The sequence below is a fragment of the Momordica charantia genome (assembly GCF_013281855.1).
Source record: "Momordica charantia cultivar OHB3-1 chromosome 6 unlocalized genomic scaffold, Mcharantia_2.0 BLBB01000006.1, whole genome shotgun sequence".
Lineage (NCBI taxonomy): Eukaryota > Viridiplantae > Streptophyta > Magnoliopsida > Cucurbitales > Cucurbitaceae > Momordica > Momordica charantia.
In genome coordinates, this window is record NW_028275164.1 from 1,931,546 (window position 1) to 1,953,468 (window position 21,923).

The window sequence follows — 21,923 nt, forward strand, 5'->3', positions numbered from 1 at the left end:
TCCAAATCAATAAAGTTCATCATTTTAATTTTTATCATTTTATTTGCTTTCTTTATTAGTCACAGCACAATGGTTGGCATTGGCAGAAAAGAAAAAGGTGTCTTTTTTTTTCTGTCCAAATAAAATGGTAGACAGCCACATGATTTTTTATTTCCAAAGTCATTTTTCTAATTTTTCCAATAATAAATAACAAATGCCAAAAGCCAAAAAGGTAGGTTTGCTTCTAAACCAGCCATCTATTTGCTTAATTAACACCTTTTTCCCTTTTTGCCCTTCTTTAATATTGCCCTTTTTGCCTTTTCAAGTACGCTGATGGGCTTTTCATTTTATAATAGCTGGAATCCACTTCCCGCCAAAAACTAAACTTCTAAATTTCCAAACTTAAAATCAATTTTATCATCTATATATCTATTTTTCTAGTCTTATTTAATCCCTATTTGTGTGGTAACAAATTTAAAAATTTTAAGTTAAAATATGTGCTGTATTTTTAAAGTTTGATTTATTTTAATATTTGTACTATCAAAATATTTATTTTGGTTCATAAATTTTTAACTTTAGTTTATTTGAGTCTCCGTAGTCTCAAAATGTTCATTTTTTTCTCTATACTTTTAGAAAATGACCATTTTAATTTCTTAATTTTACTTTTAGTCTAATTTTTTTTATCAGAGTTACAACTTAATTGTACACTCAATATATCTCTTGATGTTACCACGACTTATATTAAAAAGGTTTCATTATGTGTAGAATTTGTGTTAAAATTTTACAAATACAGACCAAAATAGTTACTTTTTAAAAGTACAATAATTAAAATAATAACAATTTAAAAGTATAAGGACTAAAATAAACCAAAGAAAGTACGGGACTGAAATAGTATTTTAACCAAAAATATATTATATGGGATTACATTTAATGCTTTTATATATATATATATATATATATATATATATATATATATATATATTATTGGTTGTTTCCATATATGAATAGTTTATATATAATTACGTCTCTATTTTTTTTCTTTCAGTACAATGGGGTGAGAGATTCGAACTCATGATCGATCATAAATATGTGTCAATTATTACTGAGTTAAATTCATGTTGGCATTAAGATTTTATATGATTATTATTATTCTTTACTCGTAATGTGATGTTGATGTACATGTTTTAGAGGGAAATAGTGAAATTCATATGAAGCTGCATTTTAATGTTATAAACGGACTCTCTTTATATGGTATGAAAATTATTTATTTTAATGAAATTAATATTTTTTTACCAATATTATATTAATTTTAAAAAACAACATTATACGGTGCTATGATGGGTAGGCAATTGATATCTGGGTTGTTCACACAAAAAATTAAATATAACTTCTAGATAAATGTACATTTTTAAAATCAAATTATTAAGTATTAATTATACGGTGCTCAAATGAAGCCTTTTTTTATTAATTCATCATAATCATATAATTCATCGCAATTAGACAACTAATCATTAATAGAATATTAAATTTTAGTCTCGGCGTCTATCTAATTTATATACTTAAAAAAAATCCAATTAATCTTTAAATTTGTAAGGTTATGTTTTTCTGATTCTTATATCTCAACATTCAATTACAATATGTAGGATGAGAATTTGAGTGCACGATCAAAGTGTTTTAACCAGTTGAATTATGTTCAAGTTGACTATCTAATACGTTATTATCTTTGATCTACGAACTTAGCATGTTGCATAGGGGAATGATTCTGGACAAATTCAAATATTTGATAGGATAAGGGTTAAGGACATAAATTTTTTTTAGTTTAAAAATAAATAATAATAATTATAATAAGTGTCTTATTAATCGGAATTTTTTTTTTCACAAAAAGAAAAGTTAACGATTTGTATTTGTACACCGGCCCCGGTCCATAGTAGATAACGGGGCAGCGGGTCTCATTCTTTAGAGGCACTTTCAACAACCGCCGCGGCGACGATAACGACACAGCCAAAACCTTCGTCCGCTGGATATTGCTTCGCTGCCCACGCATTCTGGGAAGTGAATAATTTTTTATCTCTTTTCGGATTACAATTCCGTCTACCCATTTTTCACCCTGTTCTTCTAGTTTCTTCCGCCATTTTGTCTGCTTCGTTAACGTTCTGTTGATTATGGGCAATTTGCGTTGATGGGTTCTGCGGCGGAGTGGCTGTTCTCAAATGGGTATTGCTTCGATGACTTGCACGACCCGTGTTTCGGATTGAGATTTTTTCTTCGATCGAATTGAGCTGTAGAACTGCCTTCGATTGTGTAGAGTTGAAATTCGACGTTTACTGATTAATGGCTTCTGGGAGAGGTGGTTGTTTCTGTGATGGAGATTGATTGTCTTGAGTTCATGAAGGGAATGCGGCCTCATACTTCATATTTGATTCTGTTCAATCTCTCCGTCTGCTCGTCGTGAGATCGTTTGTTTCCTCTAGGTTTTGGAGTCGATTTATACTGTTAATCATTGCAGCCAAGAAACTGAAGTCAGTTTCGTTTTGGGGCTGAGGCCGGTGGGCATAGTTCCTGGTTAATTTCAAGGTAAAGGTGTCGCCCAGGTTTTCGTTCTGAGCATTGAGTTAAGAAATGAGAAACGTTATGCTGTTGTAGCTTCGTATATTTTATGTGGGAGTGGGTTTTGCTAGTGGTGATTTAATAAATATAATGTTGGAAAGAAGTGGGGTTTCTATGCTTGGATTTAGATTGATAGACATTGTCATTTTTATTGTGTCTGATTATGGGAGTTAAAACAAAAGGGAAGATTAGTATTGTGGAATTTGGCTAGAATCTTTGGTTGTGTAAGGGAGGGCGTTGAAATGGACTTGTGGGTAGTTGCAACAGCTGCTGGTGCTGGATACTTAGCCAAGTATTGGCAGAAACTATTGAGAGATGGGAATAGCTCATCTCAGATGTCTTCTAGGAATTCTAGTTTTGAGGAATCAGGATCTCCAGATCAGCCCTTTCACCGAACAGCGCAAAGAAAGAAAGCAAGTGGAGATATTCTGTCTGATGATGCAGAGGTTCTGAACGGGAGATCTTCTGTTATGAGTCAATTTGATGTTTCTTCTGCCCTGAATGTGGCTTCTACTAGTGGTTTTGATTGTGAAACGCTGGAAGATATGGGGAATTACCAGGACTATAATGGTCTTTCAGTCTCCAATTTGCCACTGGAATTATCAATGAGTAATGACTTTCAAACATTTGGCCATAGAAGCAGTATAGATGGCAATATGGATGATATGGCTGATCAGCTATCTTGTTCATCTTCTAGAGAACTGAATTGTTTTCGGCCTATTGTGAGAAAAATCAGTTCTATTAGAAATAAACATTCATATGGGAGATTTTTTAGACCTCTTAGTTCATTAGATGGTTGTGTAATGTCTCATCTCTACAAGGAACATATTGAGATGGAAGAGTATATCCTACATTCACTTCAATCACCATCTAGATCGACTATGAAGCGGTTTATTGTAAACGACGGAACCCGGATAGTCAGCAGGGCAGTTAGAGATTCTTTTAGTTTTCAGGTTGATAGGGATGCAAGTAATTTCCACAAAGAGCCATGTATTGAAAAGAACAGAAATGTGTATGGGGTACCTTTGCTTCCGAAAATACAGTCTTTCAAGACCTCTGAGAAGATAAATATCAAGGCAGGAAGAAGACAAGGTGGAGTGAGCAATGCCAGTCAAATGCATAATGAGAAGTTCTTCCATGCAAAAGGTGAGTAATTAATGAGACAACTCGAGGGTTTTGCTAAATTCTTTGCCTAATTGAAAGTAATTTTTGTCTTATATCAAAGAATAAACCAAGAAACTCAGAAATAAACTTTTTAGAACTATAAGAAATAAAGTCCTTATATCCATCACCTGATGACCTTCTTTGTGGTGTTATTCTGATTTTATATTGATTATTTGGAATAACCTCTGTTTGGGAAGTAGAATTTTGAGGTGCTTCTCAATAGCGTACTAGAATCTAAGTGTTTTCAAAATGAGTAACTTACAAGTTACTTTATTATTATTATTTTTTAAATTTTCTTGAGAATGTCAAATTTTACAAGTTACAGTTAGATCTGCCAAATCTCTTCTTTAGTATACCATTCAAAATTTTACTTTAGGGAAGGCCATACCTCTGAATTTTCAGGAATTTGACACTTAGTTGTACCACAATATGTTCTGCTAAAAATGGGTTGGTCTAAATGGTCTAGATGGAGATTTCTGTTTTCCATATGCAAGATGGGGATTTCTTTTTTAGTCTGATTTAGCATATACTTATTCCCAATGCATTATGTATTCAGTTCTAGTCGATAGTCATCAATGGAGGTATTCGTCATCATTGTTCTTAATTGTTTAAATTCACTTTTTATTTATTGTCACCAGATCGGATGATTCTATTCTGTCTTGGGATTTCCATTGGCTTAGTATCATCTTTCATGACTAATAAGTGTGAAATACACAAGCTCAAAGAGTTACTAAAGCATACTGAGAACTTGGTCCAAGATCTACAAGAGGAACTTGAGATGAAGGATTCTCTGACAGTGAAGGAGCTTTCAAATGAGAATTGTGGATCACAAGGAATATCTGAGAATTATTTCTACGATGAGAAAGAACAGAATCTTGATCCTTCAGCTAAATTTGACGATAGGGAATTATTTGAACAGAACGCTGAAGAGGGTTCGGAATCTCGGAGTAAAATTGAAGCTGAGCTTGAAGCAGAACTTCAGAGGTTGGGACTAAATATAGATGCATCAAGTACAGATAGAAGATTTTCCAATCTTCATGAGGTAACTCTGTCTGTTTATTACAGCATTGAGCATATGCATGAATAAAAACTTGATGGCAGTTCTTACTGAACATTACTTCTTTCTGTATTTACACATACATATGATTTTATTATTTCTCTGCAATGTTAATTTTCTTTTCCCAAATTTAAGCATTCTATTCAGACCAGACCTCTTCTAGTTGATACTCCCTATGAAGTGCATAGTTGTTAATCTTGTTCTTTTGAATATAGGTTCTTTCTCTCAACCTCAAAATGTTTTTTTTTCCTTATGAGGAAACATATATTTCATTGATAGTATGAAATATAGAAAAGGGTAAACCTCAAAATGTGTAATTGTGTTGTATAGTCCAACGTCTATTTTTCTTATTAACCTTGTCGCGGTCTTGAAGACAAGGTATTTTAACTGTTGTCGTTGAAGTCCTTGATAACTGTATCTGGGTTTACTTGGCTTGGGGCCACGGAAAGAAAATCTTGCATCTTAATGTGTTTGGTTCTGCCTTCTGGGGATTTTTTCTTTAGCCAAACAATTTCTTTTGGTTTTGTTATTCTTTATGGTTTGGTCCTTAATACACAAGTCAGGAAGTATGTACATCGAATGTCAGTTATACATTGAACTTGCCACGGCATGATTTAGTTTGTAGGTCATGCCGAAAGACAGTACGTGATATAAACCTAAAGATCAATCAGCCTGATATGTTTAGAGCTGCCAACGATGGAAAGGAACTGTTCACTTTACACAGAATTATAACAATGATAATTGATATGGAGCAATTTCTTTGTGCAGCTTGATCCACAATTTACAGGACATTTCTCTGAAGGTGAGTTGAGAGCTGACTTGTTTAGTGAGCGAAGTGCCATTCAGCTTCAGCAAAATCAAGATGCAAGCGAGATTACTTGCTCGGGTAACTACACAGTTTCACCCTGGGAGCTTAGCGTGCGATTACATGAAGTTATCCAGTCAAGACTTGAAGCACGTGTGAGGGAGCTCGAAATAGCCCTTGAGAACAGCGAGAGGAAACTTCAGTGCATCAAAGCCAAGCAGATGAATTCTTGGAAAGAATTTGCACAAAGTGAATTGCTATATTCGTCTAGTGAAGAAAGTCCAAGTGCTCAACCCCTTGTTATGAACTTATCAGGAGAAGCCCTGGATGCCTACAATGAAGCTTATAATGAGTTGACCAATATGGACGACTCTGAAGAAGAGCTTGTTTTGTCACCATCAGTAGTTGACGAAAGTAAGCCCGTACAAAGCCACACCGCAACTAACTGTCGTCAATTTGGAGTCCTGAATGGGAGGACAAATGAATCAACGAACCTCAGTCAGACACTCGTAATGGAGAAGACAGATCGGGAAGATCTTCAAAACAAGGTTGGCAGAATGGAAAAATGTTTCATGTTGGATCAGCAATCAAATGATGTAGATGGCAGTGGGGATGAAAGCAGTGACTATGATGATGAGATGGAGAAGCATTTGATAAAGCAAATTGTGGAGAAAACCAGAATGGGTTCTCCTGTGGTTCTGAATGCACAAAGATGGTTATTTTCGATGGATAAAGACGATGGCTGATTCAATGATTGATGACAAATGAACATGTTAGTTTTGCAGATACACAAAAAATTGGAGTAGCACAGTAGAGCTCAATCAATAGTGTAAAACATACCACCAATTATTATTTCTCACCTGATGAGCTTTCTCTGCATCGTTTTCGTTAAAATTGAAGCTTCTCCCCAATTCTTGCTTGCAAAAACCACCATTATATGTTACATCCATTTTCAAGCCACAGAAGAGGCCAAAGACAAATTTTTCCGTACAAAAATTTAGTATGAAAGCAAAACAAATCCATTGTGGCTGTTCGACGAACGGCTCGTCAACTTTGATCTTTACTAATAATAATAAAGGTAAGTAATTCAGTCTAACAAACCCTCGAACGGATTTGTGGGGGGCTTAGATGGAATAGAGAACGGAAAAGACATCACACCTAATAGACTTCGACAAAACTTATTTGTAAGAGAAACTAAATTGAAAGTGCATAGGAAAATTCACAGATCACTGAGGCAAGTCCAACATACAAACAAAGTAGACAATGTTCAGTTCAGGTGCATGGAAGGAAAATCTACATGGCAATAACCAAAAATGCAGGATGAAGCTACTATGAATATGATCTATCAGGCTCTTTTGGCGAAGTCATTTGCATCGTCATCGTCATCCCTGTAATTTCCATCAAGTTGTTCGCCTGGGTCTTGATCTCCTGATGCAGCATTTGCGGTGTTTGTTTCGTTGCTGCTAAATTGATCCCCACCAGAGTATCCACTGCTGGCAAAGTAGTCGTTGCCACCGCCATCGCCACCAGCAACGTTGTAATTTCCACTGCCGGTACCAAAACCAGCGGTAGCCCCACTTGCGTATGTGTTTCCCCCATCAGAATTGCTAGCGGCATTATTATAGCCAGCATCATTCCCACCAAAGCCACCCCCTACGCCAACACTTCCCTGGCTGTCACTGGCCAAATTGCCGGTGGCATTATAACCATATCCACCACTACCGTCGCCATAGCCTCCTCCACTCCCACCGTAGCCTCCACCAGCACCACCAACACCATAACCACCAGAACCGCCGCCACCACCATAGCCACCACCTCCATATCCACCAGAACCACCTCCATAGCCACCACCACCGTAGCCACCAGAACCACCCCCATAACCGCCACCGCCATAGCCGCCACCTCCAATACCTCGACTTCTATCATTAGCATAATTCACCCTTACACGACGGCCATGAAGATCCTGTTTAAAAAATAAAACGAGCAGTAATAACCTAAGTCGTTGAACATCTTTGGTTTGGCAAATATTGAGAACCAAAATAAATCAACTTTAGAAAAAAAATGCATCTCGTAGATTCAAAAAGGTGGAACAAGCCTCCAAATTCCGCTTATGTTAATCACTCATTCCGTTCTTAACATTTTTTAAAAGAAAAAATTCTTGATGGCAACTTTGTACCATAATATACTAGCTAATGTTGAGAGAATAAAACAGAGGAACGGCTGCTATAACATGAACGACGAATAGCTGCCAGCATTATAAAAGAAGTTGGGACAAGTCTCCAATATATACCACTCACAATAATCACTCGTCTTCCGTTCTTTCTAAATAAAAGATATATGTAGAAAAGTAAAACTTATCAGCAAGACAACTTCCGACAAAATATCTACTTCAGTACACAATAGAGGAAGGAATGCTATTAGCTTTTATATGTCCGCATTTTCAAGCCCTCAATGGTATGGAAGTTGCAATGGTTATAGAAATATTGCTACGAGGCAGTCACTGCCATATTTGCTAGTGCAAGTGAAGATGGGGAATACGACAATATAAAATGAAAACACTAGCATAAGATCCGTAAACATAAATACACACACTAGATACAGTATCCTACATGAAAGTAACACAGTGGCACCTTGTCCAAAGGAAAAGAAAGCAGACATTTTAACTGCAGTGATACACTAATTCAACAACAGTACATTACGGGATATGAACATAACACAACGCATCATCCTTTAATTACATTGGGCCGACAAATTAATCATTACCTGTCCATCCAACGCCTGAATGGCACTAGAGGCCTCCTCACTAGAGGTGTAAGTCACAAATCCAAATCCTCTGGATCTTCCAGTTTCGCGGTCCACGATGACCCTAGCTATAATGGGGGAGGGAAAAAAAGGTAAACAATGAAACGACCAGCTCGGCCATAACTCAGAAAAAAACAATTCCCAAGAAGATTCGATCATACTGGTCCCAAAAGTTTGTTCATTTTTTATTTTATTTTTGTTGCGTAAAATGTGATCCCAGTATCGGTGTATCACTCTGATGTGGAATGTTAAAAACACGCAACTGAAGGCTTGTAAAAAAATATTTAAATCGTTCTTTTTAATTGAGATAAGAGAAAATAAGAAATAAAGGCTCTCCTCCCATCACGTTCAACCACTCAATGTAAAAGAGTTGATGATATACCTTCAATTACTTCCCCATATTTAGTAAAGGCTTCCCTCAGACTTTGATCATCAGTGCCATACGAAATACCTGCATCATAAACATGCATACAGGCACAAAATAAAGAAAAATTAATTGGCGACTTCATGTTCCACGAAGAAAAAATCAAGTATCCTTAGAGAACCTCCGATGAAAAGTTTAGAACTTTGCATGGAAGACATCCATCGTACGGCTTGGCAGATAGACAAACTAGAAGCCTGAAAATCCGATCCAACCCTCTTGTTTGCACCCTGCCTTAGAATATTTCCAACCTTACTTAGGAAAGCCATCTTGAAGCAACCTGAACAAAATGAACGGCAGAGATTCAGTATAACATATTTCGCACAGTAACAGGGGAAACAAAGAAACCTGTTGTGTTAGCCTCAAATTACAGTCCACTTGGGTTTTCCACGAATCAGAGTAAACAGAACACCGTAGCAACACAAGTCTTCACAGACACATCGCCAGAACATCCCAAAAAACGACTTAAGAGGAAAAGGTAAAAATAACAAAAAATAATACCAACAAGGAGATGAAATGAGGTACTTGTATACGTAAAAACGTGCATTACTTTCCGTTTAAGCGCAGTGTGCATAATCTCTGTTTTGGTGGTCTACATGAACATTTCAAACACAAAATGATGATCCTTACCACCGATACTAGATCGTTCACCACAACAAACGAAACCCAATAAACCAAAACAAGACGCAGGCGTCAAACCATTCGTGATGAAAGTTCGTATTCGTAAAGGGTAGAGAGATCAGAATCTCCATTTTCTGCAATCATTTCCTCCAGTTCCCCAAGTCCAAAACCCCGGAAAACAAAAATAACTCGGAGAAGAGTAAGAAACCACCGATTAAAGATACGACAGCCCCAATATATACTCACGCGACCGCGATACGAACATTTTCAACGAATTCGAAAGTAATTCCATCGATGAAAACACATACAGGGATCAAAAAGAACGTGATAACGGAAAAAAAACAGAGACGATGGAGTGAATTGACAACGAACCTTCTTCTTCTTCTTCCCTTTCGCAGCGATACTAGAACCCTAGGAAGGTTTTCTGATCAGTTTGGGGTTTTACGAATACGAGATATTAAATGAGAATATATGGAGCGAAGCGGGAGTAATCTGGGCCGTCGGATGGATTGATGACGGTGCACTTTGCTTGGACACGGAAAAAAAAATTATTCAAAATGTACCCTAATTGAGTCTGATTTTTTTTTTCGATTTTTATCAAAATTAACCTTATGATTTGATACGTCTTACAGTTTTTTTTTCACTTTGTGTTGGACTTTTTAGTACGATAAATGTGAAACTTTGAAATAAAAAAATGATAATTACAAAATCATCCCTCATTTATTATTTTTGTGGTTTTGATTAATCTCATTACTACATTACTTTTTTTAATAAAATTAGAATCAAAACTCTTATTTCTCCTTATTTAAAGGAACATTTATTAAAACATGAAATAAGAAAATATAATGTTTCATTTTACTCTAATTATGTATATAAAATTAAACATATCACAATGAATTTACAATATATAACAAGGACGAGGCGGGGAATGAGGACAGGAGCGAGGATCGTATTCCCCGTCTTCGTCCCCATTTAAGTGATGGATAAAATTTTCCTTCATCCTCATCCGTGGTAGGTCTAAACGAAGATTCCTCATCTAATTTGGGGTGAACTTGTCGATAAATGGATACCCTTAATTCCGCATTTGTTTATCGAAACATAAACAAATATATATAATAATTATAAGATAAATCCCTATTTAATATTTGAAGTAAATTTCATGCCATTTGAATTTAGTGTCATTCATTATAGGTGAAGACATAATTTGTAAAATAGAGCAAACAAGTTTCAACGTTGAAATCAGTACAATTGGAGGCATTCTCAAGACGAGTTTCCCATTACACGCGTATATCTTAATAGCATATTAATTTTCTTTGACGGAACGTAATTAAAACGTGGGACCATTAGACTAGTGTAGGTTTTGTTCGGTTAGTTATTATAAAGTTAATTTTTTAATTGAATTGGTTTTGTCATTATCGTGTTAAAATTGAGTATTTCAAGAGATGTGTAAATGACGTTTATAGGTGAACGCATAATATTCAAAAAAAAAAAAATAACCAGTAAATTACCAAACATCACCACGATAATCAAAATGTAGTTGGATAACAATTGAGAAAAGTTTAAATTCATAATACATCGAAACGACCTCAATCATTACTAAGGTCACACCAAAGTTCAAGGTACAATCTCCCTGTCTTCCTCCCAGTCTCTCTTATTTTGCCACACAGAGGGGTTGTCTTGCACCACTCAGCACATCATATTCACAAACAACTCATACGCTCCGGCCAAAGAAAGAACTTGAATTTATTTAGTTTATTTTTATATCTATCGAGATGTTTGCTTCTTTTATCTAAAACTTGATGACGAGTTTTCACCTTATTTGCATTGTAAAATGCTGTATTTCTATGGATATCATTTATATTCCGAGAATTGAAACAAATTCGAATTATGAACTCTCTACGACCTATAGGGGATAAGATATTTTCAGGAACAAGCAAGATTTATCTCAAAATACAAAACTAAAATCAATATAAAAGAATAATAACTAAAAATACAATTTAAACACAATACAACATTTACGATTTGTTTTTGTTAGCAAAAGCGAGTATAGCTAAGTAATAACTGACATATCTCTTAAACCAAGAAGCTATGAATTCGATTATTAATTCCACATATTCTACTAAAAAAAACATTTACAAAATTTTTATTACTCAGAGCTCAAATCACGACACCAAATTAAAGAAATTAAAATAGTAATTGGAGGATGGGAAAGAAAAAAAAAATAAAAAAAGAAAAAAGAAAGAAAAGAAAAGACACCTGAAATTCATCTGTGAGAGAGAAAGAAACCCCAAAAATGGTGAAAAAAGGTAAGTTGGGAGATGGCGCCAAAGCGAGGCAAAGTTGGTTATTCGGAGAAAGAAAAGGCTGAATCAATGCGACGCCTCATAACCTTCTCTCCACTCTCAAACTTCACTCTCTCTCTCTCATCTCCCACAAATCTCTCCCTTCCTCCATCCGTTCTCCGTTTCTCCTCTCTCTCTTCTTCGCTTCAATTGGGTTCCTCTGCATTTGGGTTTTCTTTTCTTCTCCCAAATTCCTCTGCGCCATTGCCAATCAGGGCCCGTCGGAGGCCTCTCCACCTCTTCTCTCCGGCCGGCCGTCTCTATGAGCTTTTCGTCTTCCACCACTTGGGACATCTTCGACGTAAGATTTTCGTTTCTGTTCTTGTTGATTGAATATTTGTGGTTCTTGGTCAGGTGGGTAGTTTGCGAAATTCGTCTGTTCTTAAATATTTGGGGATGCGAGGTTAGGGATTATTGAATCGGTCGTTATTGATTGTGATCGAAACGCGGATTTTATTTTGTAATGCAATCTACGGATTGTGGAGTTTCAAGGAATCATTCATTTCGTGGCAATAGATAGATCACGATATAGGGTACGGTTCAATTAATGCAATAGTACCGAGTCTTGAAGTTTCAGGAAATTTGATCTCACAATTTAGGGTTCTAGCTAGGCGTTTACCGATGTTGGCCATAGATCGAAGGTTGGAGGTGAAACTCGAATTCCGGAAGAAAATTGTTTGACTCCCCACCTTCCATTTTTGTTAAACACAATGCGATCGATCAATGACGAAAGGGAGCTAGCCAGTTATCCATTTCTTATTTCTGTCGAATATGTTTTTTCGACGCATTAGAACTTAGAACCAGTTGTAATCGAGTTTAATTAAACACAATGCTTAATTTTCTTGCATGTTATAGGCAGTAATCTTTAGACTACATCTGACCGGGAAACTGGAGAGTGGTGCCTGACGACATAATTCAGATATCTTCAATCTATGGAATCTGGGCAAAAGATAGAGGCCGGTGAATCAAAGACACATCCCATCAGCAGTACGGGCGAAGTTGGTCTCCCTATTTCAAGCAAAAAGTTAGTCTCCTCCTTATCCTCTGCATCTGATTCCTCCTCTGACAGCTCCTTTGAACTGATTTTAAATGATTCCAGTGAGTTCCCTGGTGGAACAAGTGACCCTTTGAAAACAAAAGAGTTGAATGTTGCAGGACACTCGGAGTCTGAATTTGAGTTTATTAGTAGTGATGATATAGAGACTCGTTCTGCAGCTAATCTTCCCAGTGCAGCCAAGACATCAAGCCGCTCATTATCACGGTCATCATCATCATCATCCGCATCTGAATCTTCTCTGTGCGATCATGTGATTGAGCTCCCAAAGCCTGAAAAGAACAAGGATTCAAAGGTTATGGAGGCAGATTTAAGTAAAAGTCTGCAAACTTCTTCCTCGTCGTCGTCCTCATCATCTGAGTCTGAAGCTAAACGTAAAATTAAACTTCAACAGGGTGGAGTGTCAAACAATCCCAGCTCTCCAAGCATGGACAAGGACAACAGGTTGGTCGAGGATTTCAGTGATGATGATGTTCCCATCAGCTCCATGGCCAGCAATGGGCAATCACCAGCAGCTCCAACGAATAGGATAGACTTGAGCGCAGGCAGTGAGGCAGCAACTCAATATCCTCAAACTCAACTGATGGAGAGAGTTGATGATCCGAATTCCCCTTCGTATAGAATTCCATCTCATGTCTTTTCCAGAACTAAATCTAAATCAGCTATGGAATGGAGCGTTGCTTCAAATGAATCATTGTTCAGCATTCATATGGGAAACATGAGTTTTACCAGAGAACAATTGTGTTGGCTGGGAAAATCGGGTGAGCTATATAGGCCTGGTGAAACGGCCATGTCTCCATTAATTGACTTGCCGAGTCACGACCAGCCCTTGACTATTAAACCTTCTGATGGTGGATTGAAAGGCACCCATCCGAATGGTGATTTAGCAGCAAATGAAGCACAAGCTGCAGAAACAATGAGGGAGGTTATAAGGGAAAATTCAGAAAACCATCGCAAGGAGAGTGCGACTCTTACAGAGTCGTCATCTCAGTCCGCCAGCCTTTCTCATCAATCAGAAGGCAGTACAAAATCTTTCCAGTTTCCAATGTAAGCCACTACATTCTCAATTTCCTGTCAACTAAACAATTTTTATTTTGAAATAGTAGAGGAATGCTCGTATTCACTTTTAACACATTTACTACATGTACATAATATATTTCACAGCAGTTGCAGATCAATAAATATATCAATGTTTTGTTCTCGAAATTTAAGATTGACAGGAGATGGAGGAAAGAGCATTTCATTCAAGGGAGGAGATCCCGAGAAGGCGAAGCAAGAGACGAAGCTAGAATCGCCACAGCCTGCTGCTTCAAGCTCAGAGACACCAAAAGAATCAAGTACAAGCGAATCCCCAAAAGCAGCTGCAAATGCTCCAAAGAGATGGTTTTCTTGCTTTTCTTGCTGCCCGTTCTGTAGTTGAAAGTGTACAGGTTCATCAAATATGACGTTGCCCCCTCTTCTTATGTAATTAGGATATGTCAACAGGATAGTTTGCACAGTTAGTTCTGTTAACATCACAAATTTTGTTTTGGTAGGCACAGTTTTTCTCGATTCTTGGATGGATAACTGGTTAAACGAACTTTGGACTCGAATTCTACACTATCATTTGTGTGATATTGACAATTTTATTGGTGCTGATGCTGATGAAATGAAGAAACGGTTCAAAGAAGGTAACACTGATCCTGTCTCGAATCAAATATGCTTTTCATTTTCTATGGATTTCTCTCTGGTGAAGCATGAGAATCATACCAATTATATCGTTTTGATTGACTTGATATAATTAATACCCAGTTGAGTTCTTTGTTGTTTAATCTGCTGCTTGTGCATTTGTGTGGCTGTTGAACCAATGTAGATGGCTTCCAGTTTGATCAGATTGGTGCGTAGTCTGAAATGAGGTGAGCCAATATTGTTATTGTTGTTGTTAGATAGATTTGCTTGTATGCGAATTTGAATGCGCAAGATGTCTTGTCTATTAAGTTATATATTATATATTGGTGGTATTACTCGTGTTAGGCTTGGGAGATAATTTGAATGTTTGGAGATTAGTAATATGATAATGTCTAACTTATATATTGGTGGGATGACGAATGTTGTAGTCTTACTATTACAATTATTAGTGACAGATTTGCTTTAAAAAATGTGAAACTCTTGGTCATTGTTATTTATCATAAACCTGCAGAAAAGTATAATGAGCAAATGTAATTTGCAATTACTTTGATAAGAGAGCAAAATTTCACCATCAAATAGTTTAAAGAAATACTAATAAGAATATTATGTTGTATACTTCAATACTAGTTGGCATCCATCTTTTTTTTTCCTAGCACAACATATGGGGAAGTGAGATCGAACTCACAACCTCTTGGTTTAAGATATATGTGTCAATTACTTTGGCAGCTAGCACTCATCTTGTGTACGAGAGATAAATGTATAAAAGGGATGTATTTTTTGTTTAAGAACAGTAAAGAATTATCAAACTTCTAGTAGTAGTCGGTAAGACTGTAAATATTTTTTGAAATTAGTATAACACTACATAAATGCTCATTGGTGTATAATGGGTAAAAATAAAAAGGGAGGCGGGAAAGTAGACAGGAGAATAAAAAATTTTGATTTGTTGAATTGGATGTATATATAGTTAAAAAAAATAATATAAAAAACAGATTTTAAATATCTTTACGGGTAAAATACACCAACTGTTTCGGTATTTAAATTGAATGAAATATGAATGATGAATTTAATATTATTTTTAATTTTTAATTATATGGTTTTCCCCCATTTTCCTCTTTTATTTCCTCTCCCCTTGCTCTCTCTTCCCTCCTTCTCCTTTGTCATTCTGATACTATGACGACGTTCAACGCAATTTGTAGCAGAAGCGTGCTAATCCGGCGACGGCTCATGGATGGGCCGTCGGTGCATTTCTCGTAGGCTTACACAAAGGGATCCCTCTCCTTCAAAGCTCAAACTATGGCATTACCAGCACCCCAAAGATCCGACGTCCGAATAAGAGATCCTCGTGCCATAGTTGCCGGAATACTTACAACTCTCCGATCGGCAGTTTCTCGAGCAAGCTTGTGCTAGGGTTCGGATTCGATTGCAATTTCGGAAAGCTGGACCCAAGAAAATGGCACGTTCGTCGGCTGAAATGTTCGAATTCGAAATCTTTAGAGTTAGCCATGGCGATTGAAAAATCAGGACGAATTCGGGGTGCACAATCATGTCGGGCTATTCCAGAGGAGATTATTAATTGGTGCTAATTAACAAGATATCCATATTAATAATCGGCAGCTCCGATCGAGCTTTCAAATGTACACAAATTTCTTGTTAGATGATTGATGAACTAATTTTAACTAACTAAAATTGAACAATCGAGTATTTTGAGGATTTACTTTTGGTGATAAGTTATCTGAAATTTGAATAATTTTTCTTGAGAGGGAAATAAATAAGAGGGGAGAGAAAACGCAGACCAGAGAAGTAGGGAAGTGAGAGAAAGATGAGAGGGAAATAAGAGGGAAGATGGGAGAGAGAAACTGGGGAAAAGAAGAGAAAAATGGAAAAAATACCACTTAATTAAAAAAATATAAAATTAACTAATATCCAACTCACCAATACCATGAGAGCACAGTATTTCAACGGTAATTTATTAATTCCATATACTATCAATTTCATTATTTTCTTAAGAAACAATATCAACTTTAACCGGTGTAATTAAACTTTCAATTTCATCCAATTACATCTTAAAATTTCAAAAGTATAATAATTTTTATTACCTGATTAATTTTCGTTTAAAAATTTATTACAAAAAGTATCATCATAGTCATACATCACATGTCAAATGAATTATAATATATATGTTTGATACGCTACTGATAGGATTCAAACAAAAAAAAGACAATAGATTTAATAATTTTTTTGTTTAACATGTATAAGTTAACGAAGTTATTTAATAATCAATTGTATATATAAACTTGGTTTTAATTAAATTATTGAGTTTTTAAAGTATTTTATATCATAATTGGTGAAAATTAAATAAATTGTAAACATTGAAACAATTATCTAAATTTAAGACTCAAATTAAAAGTCTACGAGTTTGATATTTTTTTAAACATAAAAATATGTGATAGATCGAAAGCCCAAAAGGTTGGGTCAGTGCGTAATTTCAGAAAAAGAGAAGGGCAAAATCGTAATCGAGAAATATTTGACCGCCAAAACTATCTGCGCGGCGCCAAACATTTACAAAGTTCAGGAAAAATTAGGAAAGAAAAAATCCAAAATATTTTTTTGCCGCGAAAACAACGAAACATTTTCTGTGTTTCAAAGATCAAAAGAAAAATTTCCCGCTTGAATCATCAAATACAAAGCCCTCCAAATCCTCTCTTCTTCGCCTCATTCTCCATCTTCTCTTCTCCTTCCTCTCGCCGGAAATCTCTCAGAGTTTAGACTTAGTTTTTTTTTTCCTTCACCGTCTTGCGATTAGCTTCATCAATGGCGAACACAGCAACAGTAACCTCCGGTGCGATTTCGAAGATATTGGCAAATCCGTCCTCGGACTCGCCCTCGGATGTTCCGGAGATCGTGGTTCAGGTCGTCGATCTCGATCCCAAGGGGAATCGGTACATGTTAGTTTTCCCTCATATGAACTCAGATTAGTGTTCTGTTGTCATTTGCGCTCGTTTGCATTGTAGGAGATCCCATTTGTTTTAGTTCATGTTTGAAGTTCATGTGAATCTTATATGTTCGGTGAAGTCCTTGTTGACATGCTTAAGAGTTAAAACCCTAGTTTGGATCTCGTTGTTCATGTCATATTTGTTATATAGTTTGTTTATGGGTTCGGATTCCCGGTCTAGAGCATGTACTGGCTGGACTGCAACGTGATCTGTCGTTGAACTCTTGTAATTTGGTGCTTAATCAGCGTGTTTTCTGTTGATATTTGTGATCGTGGATTTGATGGTGATGTGGACTGTTTCTTTAATTGATATTGGTTTACTTTCAGGTTTACTGCTAGCGATGGGAGTGCGAAGCTAAGAGGTATTCTCCCATCCAAATTTACGTCTGAGGTTATCTCTGGAAACATTCAACATCTGGGTCTTATCCGTATTCTTGGATACACTCTCAATGATATCCCAAACAAGGAAGAAAAGTGAGCATCAATGGTCAAATTTAGGAAAAGAAAAACTTTATTTCATTTAATTTGTAATTGTTATTTGCTTTGTTTTGGTTTATCATTCATGGTGCTTTACCTATTACCAGGTATCTAATCGTGACGGATTGTGAGGTGGTTTCTCCTGCTCTAGGAATGGAAGTTAAAACTGAGGTTAAGAAAGAGGATGTGGGCATTGTTTTGAAACCAAAACAAGAGTTTGATGATAACAAGAGTGCACCGAATACCGGGGCTGGTATCCTTTTAAAGCCAAAGCAAGAATTGGTTACCAAATCAGCAGCTCAAATTGTACACGAGCAGCGTACAAAGTAAGTATGCGATCGTTAAAAGATTCAAATTCATTGGACTCTGTTATCAAGTTGTAGAATTTGAGGGTGCGTATACTGATATGTTTTTGAATGTTTTATTTTCCATGAACAGTATGGCACCAGCTGCACGGATGTCCATGACAAGGAGAGTTCATCCCCTTGTTTCTTTAAATCCTTATCACGCAAATTGGACCATCAAAGCCCGTGTTACAAACAAAGAAAAGATGCGTACATACAAGAATGCTCGAGGAGAAGGTTGCGTTTTCAATGTGGAGTTGACAGATGATGATGTAAGTAAAGTGCTAATGGTTTAAATTGTTATCATTGTCCACGGAAAGAATTTCCCTTTTAAGTTTTATGTTGATATGCAAGTGATGTTACTTGATTTTTCTGGTTCAGGGTACACAAATACAGGCTACGATGTTTAATGAAGCTGCAAGGAAGTTCTATGAAAAATTTGCCCTTGGCAAAGTTTATTACATCTCTAAGGGAACTTTGAAAGTTGCCAATAAGCAGTATAATACAGTTCAAAATGATTACGAAATGACTTTAAATGAGAATTCTGAAGTGGATGAGGTCAGCAATGAAGCTGCTCTCATTCCTAAAATGAAATTCAATTTTGTCAAGATTGACATGTTAGGTACTCACGTGAACGGGAAGGATCTTGTTGGTTAGAACTCTGTCCTAGCAAATGTTAGTTGTCTGATTTCGTGCTCATGATGTTCACTTGTGTAATTTTGCACTTTGGCAGATGTTATTGGAGTTGTTCAAAGTGTTTCCCCTACGATGAGCATTCGAAGGAAAAGCAACAATGACATAGCTCCAAAACGTGATATAACTATTGCCGATGAGACGTGAGTACATGGTTTTGATTGATGAAGAGAGTGCCGAATTTATTCCATCCATGTTAAAGTTGTGATTATCAAATTGCAGGAAGAAGACAGTCGTGATATCTCTGTGGAATGATCTTGCGACCAATGTGGGGCAGGAACTGCTTGACATTGCTGATCAATCTCCCGTAATTGCATTGAAATATCTCAGAGTTGGAGATTTTCAAGGTACTGCTGAAATTGAAGTGAACTTATGCTTGGTGGGGAGAGGTGGCGACTTCTATCCGTAACATGTTATTTGCTTCCAATTGCAGGTGTATCTCTGTCGACAATAAGTAGGAGCAGAGTTTTGATTAATCCAGACATTCCGGAAGCTAAACATTTGAGATCCTGGTAAGGTTACAAAGAATTTGTTGAGCCGGTGTCATATTATTACCTACAACTATAGTTGTAAATAGTAACGTACTTCATTATCTACATACAGGTATGATTCTGAAGGAAAAGCCATGTCCATGGCTTCTGTCAGCTCTGGCCTGAGCCCATCATCCAAGACTGGGTCGAGGTCCATGTATTCCGACCGTGTTTCCCTGTCTCATATACTCCAAGGCAAATCATTGGGTGAAGAAAAGGTATTATATTCTTTGTACTACAGGAACTGAAACTTTCTATGGGGAACACAATTATGAAACCTTTGAATAAGAATAAGTTATTTTAATTTTTGTTCAGTTAAATTTATGATTTCGATGCTAAAAGAATTTACTTTTCAGTGATAATGACATGAAGTTATTTTTTTTCCGCAGCCAATGTTCTTCAGCATTAGAGCATATGTTAGCTTTATTAAGCCTGATCAAACAATGTGGTATCGTGCATGTAAAACATGCAACAAGAAGGTGACTGAAGCAATTGGATCTGGATATTGGTGTGAAAATTGCCAGAAAAATGATGAAGAATGCAGTTTAAGGTACATAATGGTTGTGAGAGTTTCTGATGCAAGCGGCGAAGCTTGGCTCTCTACATTCAACGAAGAAGCAGAGAGGCTTATTGGATGCTCTGCTGATGAGCTTGACCAGCTCAAATCACAGGTAAGGAATCAGATTATCCAAGAGCTTGACATTTAGGAATAGAAACAAAGTGGGTTGATCTTTTCTTTATGTTTGTAATTGCAGATGGGAGAGGAGAATTCATATCAATTGAAACTCAAAGAAGCCACTTGGGTTCCCCATTTATTCCGGGTTAGTGTTTCTCAGAATGAATACAACAATGAGAAGAGACAAAGGATCACTGTCAGGTCTGTTGCTCCAGTTGACTTTGCTGCTGAATCCAGATTCTTGCTAGAAGAGATAGCAAAGATGAAAGTTCCCTAAGAGGGAATTATTGCAGAGCCATGACTATCTATCTCAGATCATTTAGGACTTTGGTAGGAAATGTAAATTTAAAGCAGCAATTAGCAGTTTTCCTTTTCTTTAGTGAACTCAGGGGAATAGTTTATTTGCCATTACCAAATGGAAGCATGTTAGCCTTTAGTTCACATGTTATGCCTTATGGTAACTGGATGCTTCAAATGCAAGAATTTTGTTAAGAAAAATGGTGTAGATATTCAATTATGAATGTTTCAAATTGTTGAACAGAAGTTACAATTGGTTGCATAACTAAGAGGACTTCGGTTCCTCGCTAACATAACTAACTTAACTGAGAGCAATGGGCGCAAAAGCACTATTTTCACTTTTCCCTTTCACCTACCAAAGAAATTACAGGCTTCGACAAACTGTAATTCATGTATTATGTCTACTTCTAACATTTCTTATAATCATCCTCAGGTTGGTTGGAGCTTGTCGGTTTTAGACTCTGATCGATCGACTGTACCAATGGTTGGTTTGTAGATGAAGAAGTGGAAGAATAAAAAATTATCAGCTTCTTCTGCATCTCTTCAAATTGGTTTTCCGGAGAAATGAAGAAGAGAAGAGATACAAAAACTACTCACAGAGAAGAGTAAAATTTTGAAAAAAAAAATCACATCATTTTTCAGTTTCTGTTTAATAAAGTTGGTCGGTTTCGATCGGGAATAACATTTTTGACCAAATTGACCGGCGATGAGTCGGTTTTAATCGATCGACTCAATTTTTTGAAAACTTTTGCTCACCCTTGCTCTACTTGAAAGTAGGCATCGAGTAGGGTGAATCTAAAGGCTGGCATTTGGCTTTAAGTTGATGATTAAACTGAATGGACCAAGGAGAACAGATCCTTCTTCCATGGCGACACATTACGTTCATTCTTATTACTATAGTTTCAGCATCAAGACTTGCAAATGGAGTCGTTATGATGCAGTGTTTGGAAAGTTTCTGCCCAAACTTTATTGAAGCCAATGGCTATTAATCAATAACTTTTGGGAAAAGAAAAACAATGAATTTTCTATTTCACAATAATTTTTATCATATCTCGTTAAGAGTATTTTTTTTTATAATCTATCGAAGTATATAGCAATCGCAAGATGTTAGTAACTTCCTAGACCGTAGGATCAAATCTCCATTAATTTGTTTAAATTGTAAATGTTGTACACAAGATTGGCTCACACTTAGAGAAGTTTGTGATGATCCAGCGTGAGGGGTGGTGAAAACTTCTCTATCATGTTAGACTAGATGAACTTAATTGTAGAGTGGTACCATGGCCACCTAAAACAATAAACTACTAGTGTTTCCTATTACTCATTCATTGTGAATTTGTTTTCCATTCCCCTCCCTTTGTCGGGCCCTACGCATTGTGGACGAAGCCTAGAGGTCA

General features: G+C 36.5%; 4 protein-coding genes across 16 annotated transcripts; 3 read left to right on the top strand and 1 right to left on the bottom strand.

Annotated features, from left to right (window-relative positions):
- Positions 1-1,902: 1,902 nt before the first annotated feature.
- On the top strand, positions 1,903-6,491 carry LOC111006838 (uncharacterized). The gene is made up of 3 exons (XM_022278919.2): positions 1,903-3,732; positions 4,389-4,792; positions 5,576-6,491. The coding sequence occupies exons 1-3, from the start codon at positions 2,829-2,831 to the stop codon at positions 6,356-6,358; spliced, it is 2,091 nt and encodes a 696-aa protein (XP_022134611.1). The 5' UTR covers positions 1,903-2,828; the 3' UTR covers positions 6,359-6,491.
- A 288-nt stretch (positions 6,492-6,779) lies between these two features.
- On the bottom strand, positions 6,780-9,972 carry LOC111006839 (uncharacterized). The gene is made up of 5 exons (XM_022278920.2): positions 9,829-9,972; positions 8,960-9,115; positions 8,797-8,865; positions 8,376-8,482; positions 6,780-7,575 (listed from the first exon to the last, which is right to left on the bottom strand). The coding sequence occupies exons 2-5, from the start codon at positions 9,102-9,104 to the stop codon at positions 6,958-6,960; spliced, it is 939 nt and encodes a 312-aa protein (XP_022134612.1). The 5' UTR covers positions 9,105-9,115; positions 9,829-9,972; the 3' UTR covers positions 6,780-6,957.
- Positions 9,973-11,734: 1,762 nt separating this feature from the next.
- LOC111007326 (homeobox-like protein) lies at positions 11,735-16,234 on the top strand. 11 transcript variants are annotated; one of them, XR_015791956.1, is made up of 5 exons: positions 11,735-12,099; positions 12,654-13,899; positions 14,065-14,282; positions 14,394-14,747; positions 15,720-16,234. XR_015791956.1 is itself a non-coding variant. In XM_088126102.1 (3 exons), the coding sequence occupies exons 2-3, from the start codon at positions 12,731-12,733 to the stop codon at positions 14,270-14,272; spliced, it is 1,377 nt and encodes a 458-aa protein (XP_087982228.1). In that variant the 5' UTR covers positions 11,736-12,099; positions 12,654-12,730; the 3' UTR covers positions 14,273-14,852. The 11 variants fall into 11 exon arrangements, 1 of the variants encoding a protein (XP_087982228.1); XR_015791957.1 differs by having other exon boundaries at positions 12,654-13,147; positions 13,247-13,899; positions 14,065-14,747; XR_015791952.1 differs by having other exon boundaries at positions 11,736-12,099; positions 14,065-14,522; positions 14,644-14,747.
- Positions 16,235-17,180: 946 nt separating this feature from the next.
- Positions 17,181-20,775, top strand: LOC111007305 (replication protein A 70 kDa DNA-binding subunit B). 3 transcript variants are annotated; one of them, XM_022279620.2, is made up of 11 exons: positions 17,181-17,459; positions 17,840-17,986; positions 18,097-18,315; positions 18,428-18,605; positions 18,715-18,985; positions 19,067-19,169; positions 19,249-19,373; positions 19,460-19,538; positions 19,630-19,774; positions 19,946-20,227; positions 20,312-20,775. In XM_022279620.2, exons 1-11 carry the CDS (start codon positions 17,332-17,334, stop codon positions 20,507-20,509), a joined length of 1,875 nt encoding a protein of 624 aa, XP_022135312.1. In that variant the 5' UTR covers positions 17,181-17,331; the 3' UTR covers positions 20,510-20,775. The 3 variants fall into 3 exon arrangements, with proteins under 3 accessions (XP_022135312.1, XP_022135313.1, XP_022135311.1); XM_022279621.2 differs by having other exon boundaries at positions 17,182-17,465; positions 18,715-18,955; XM_022279619.2 differs by having other exon boundaries at positions 17,184-17,465.
- The last annotated feature ends 1,148 nt before the right edge of the window (positions 20,776-21,923 follow it).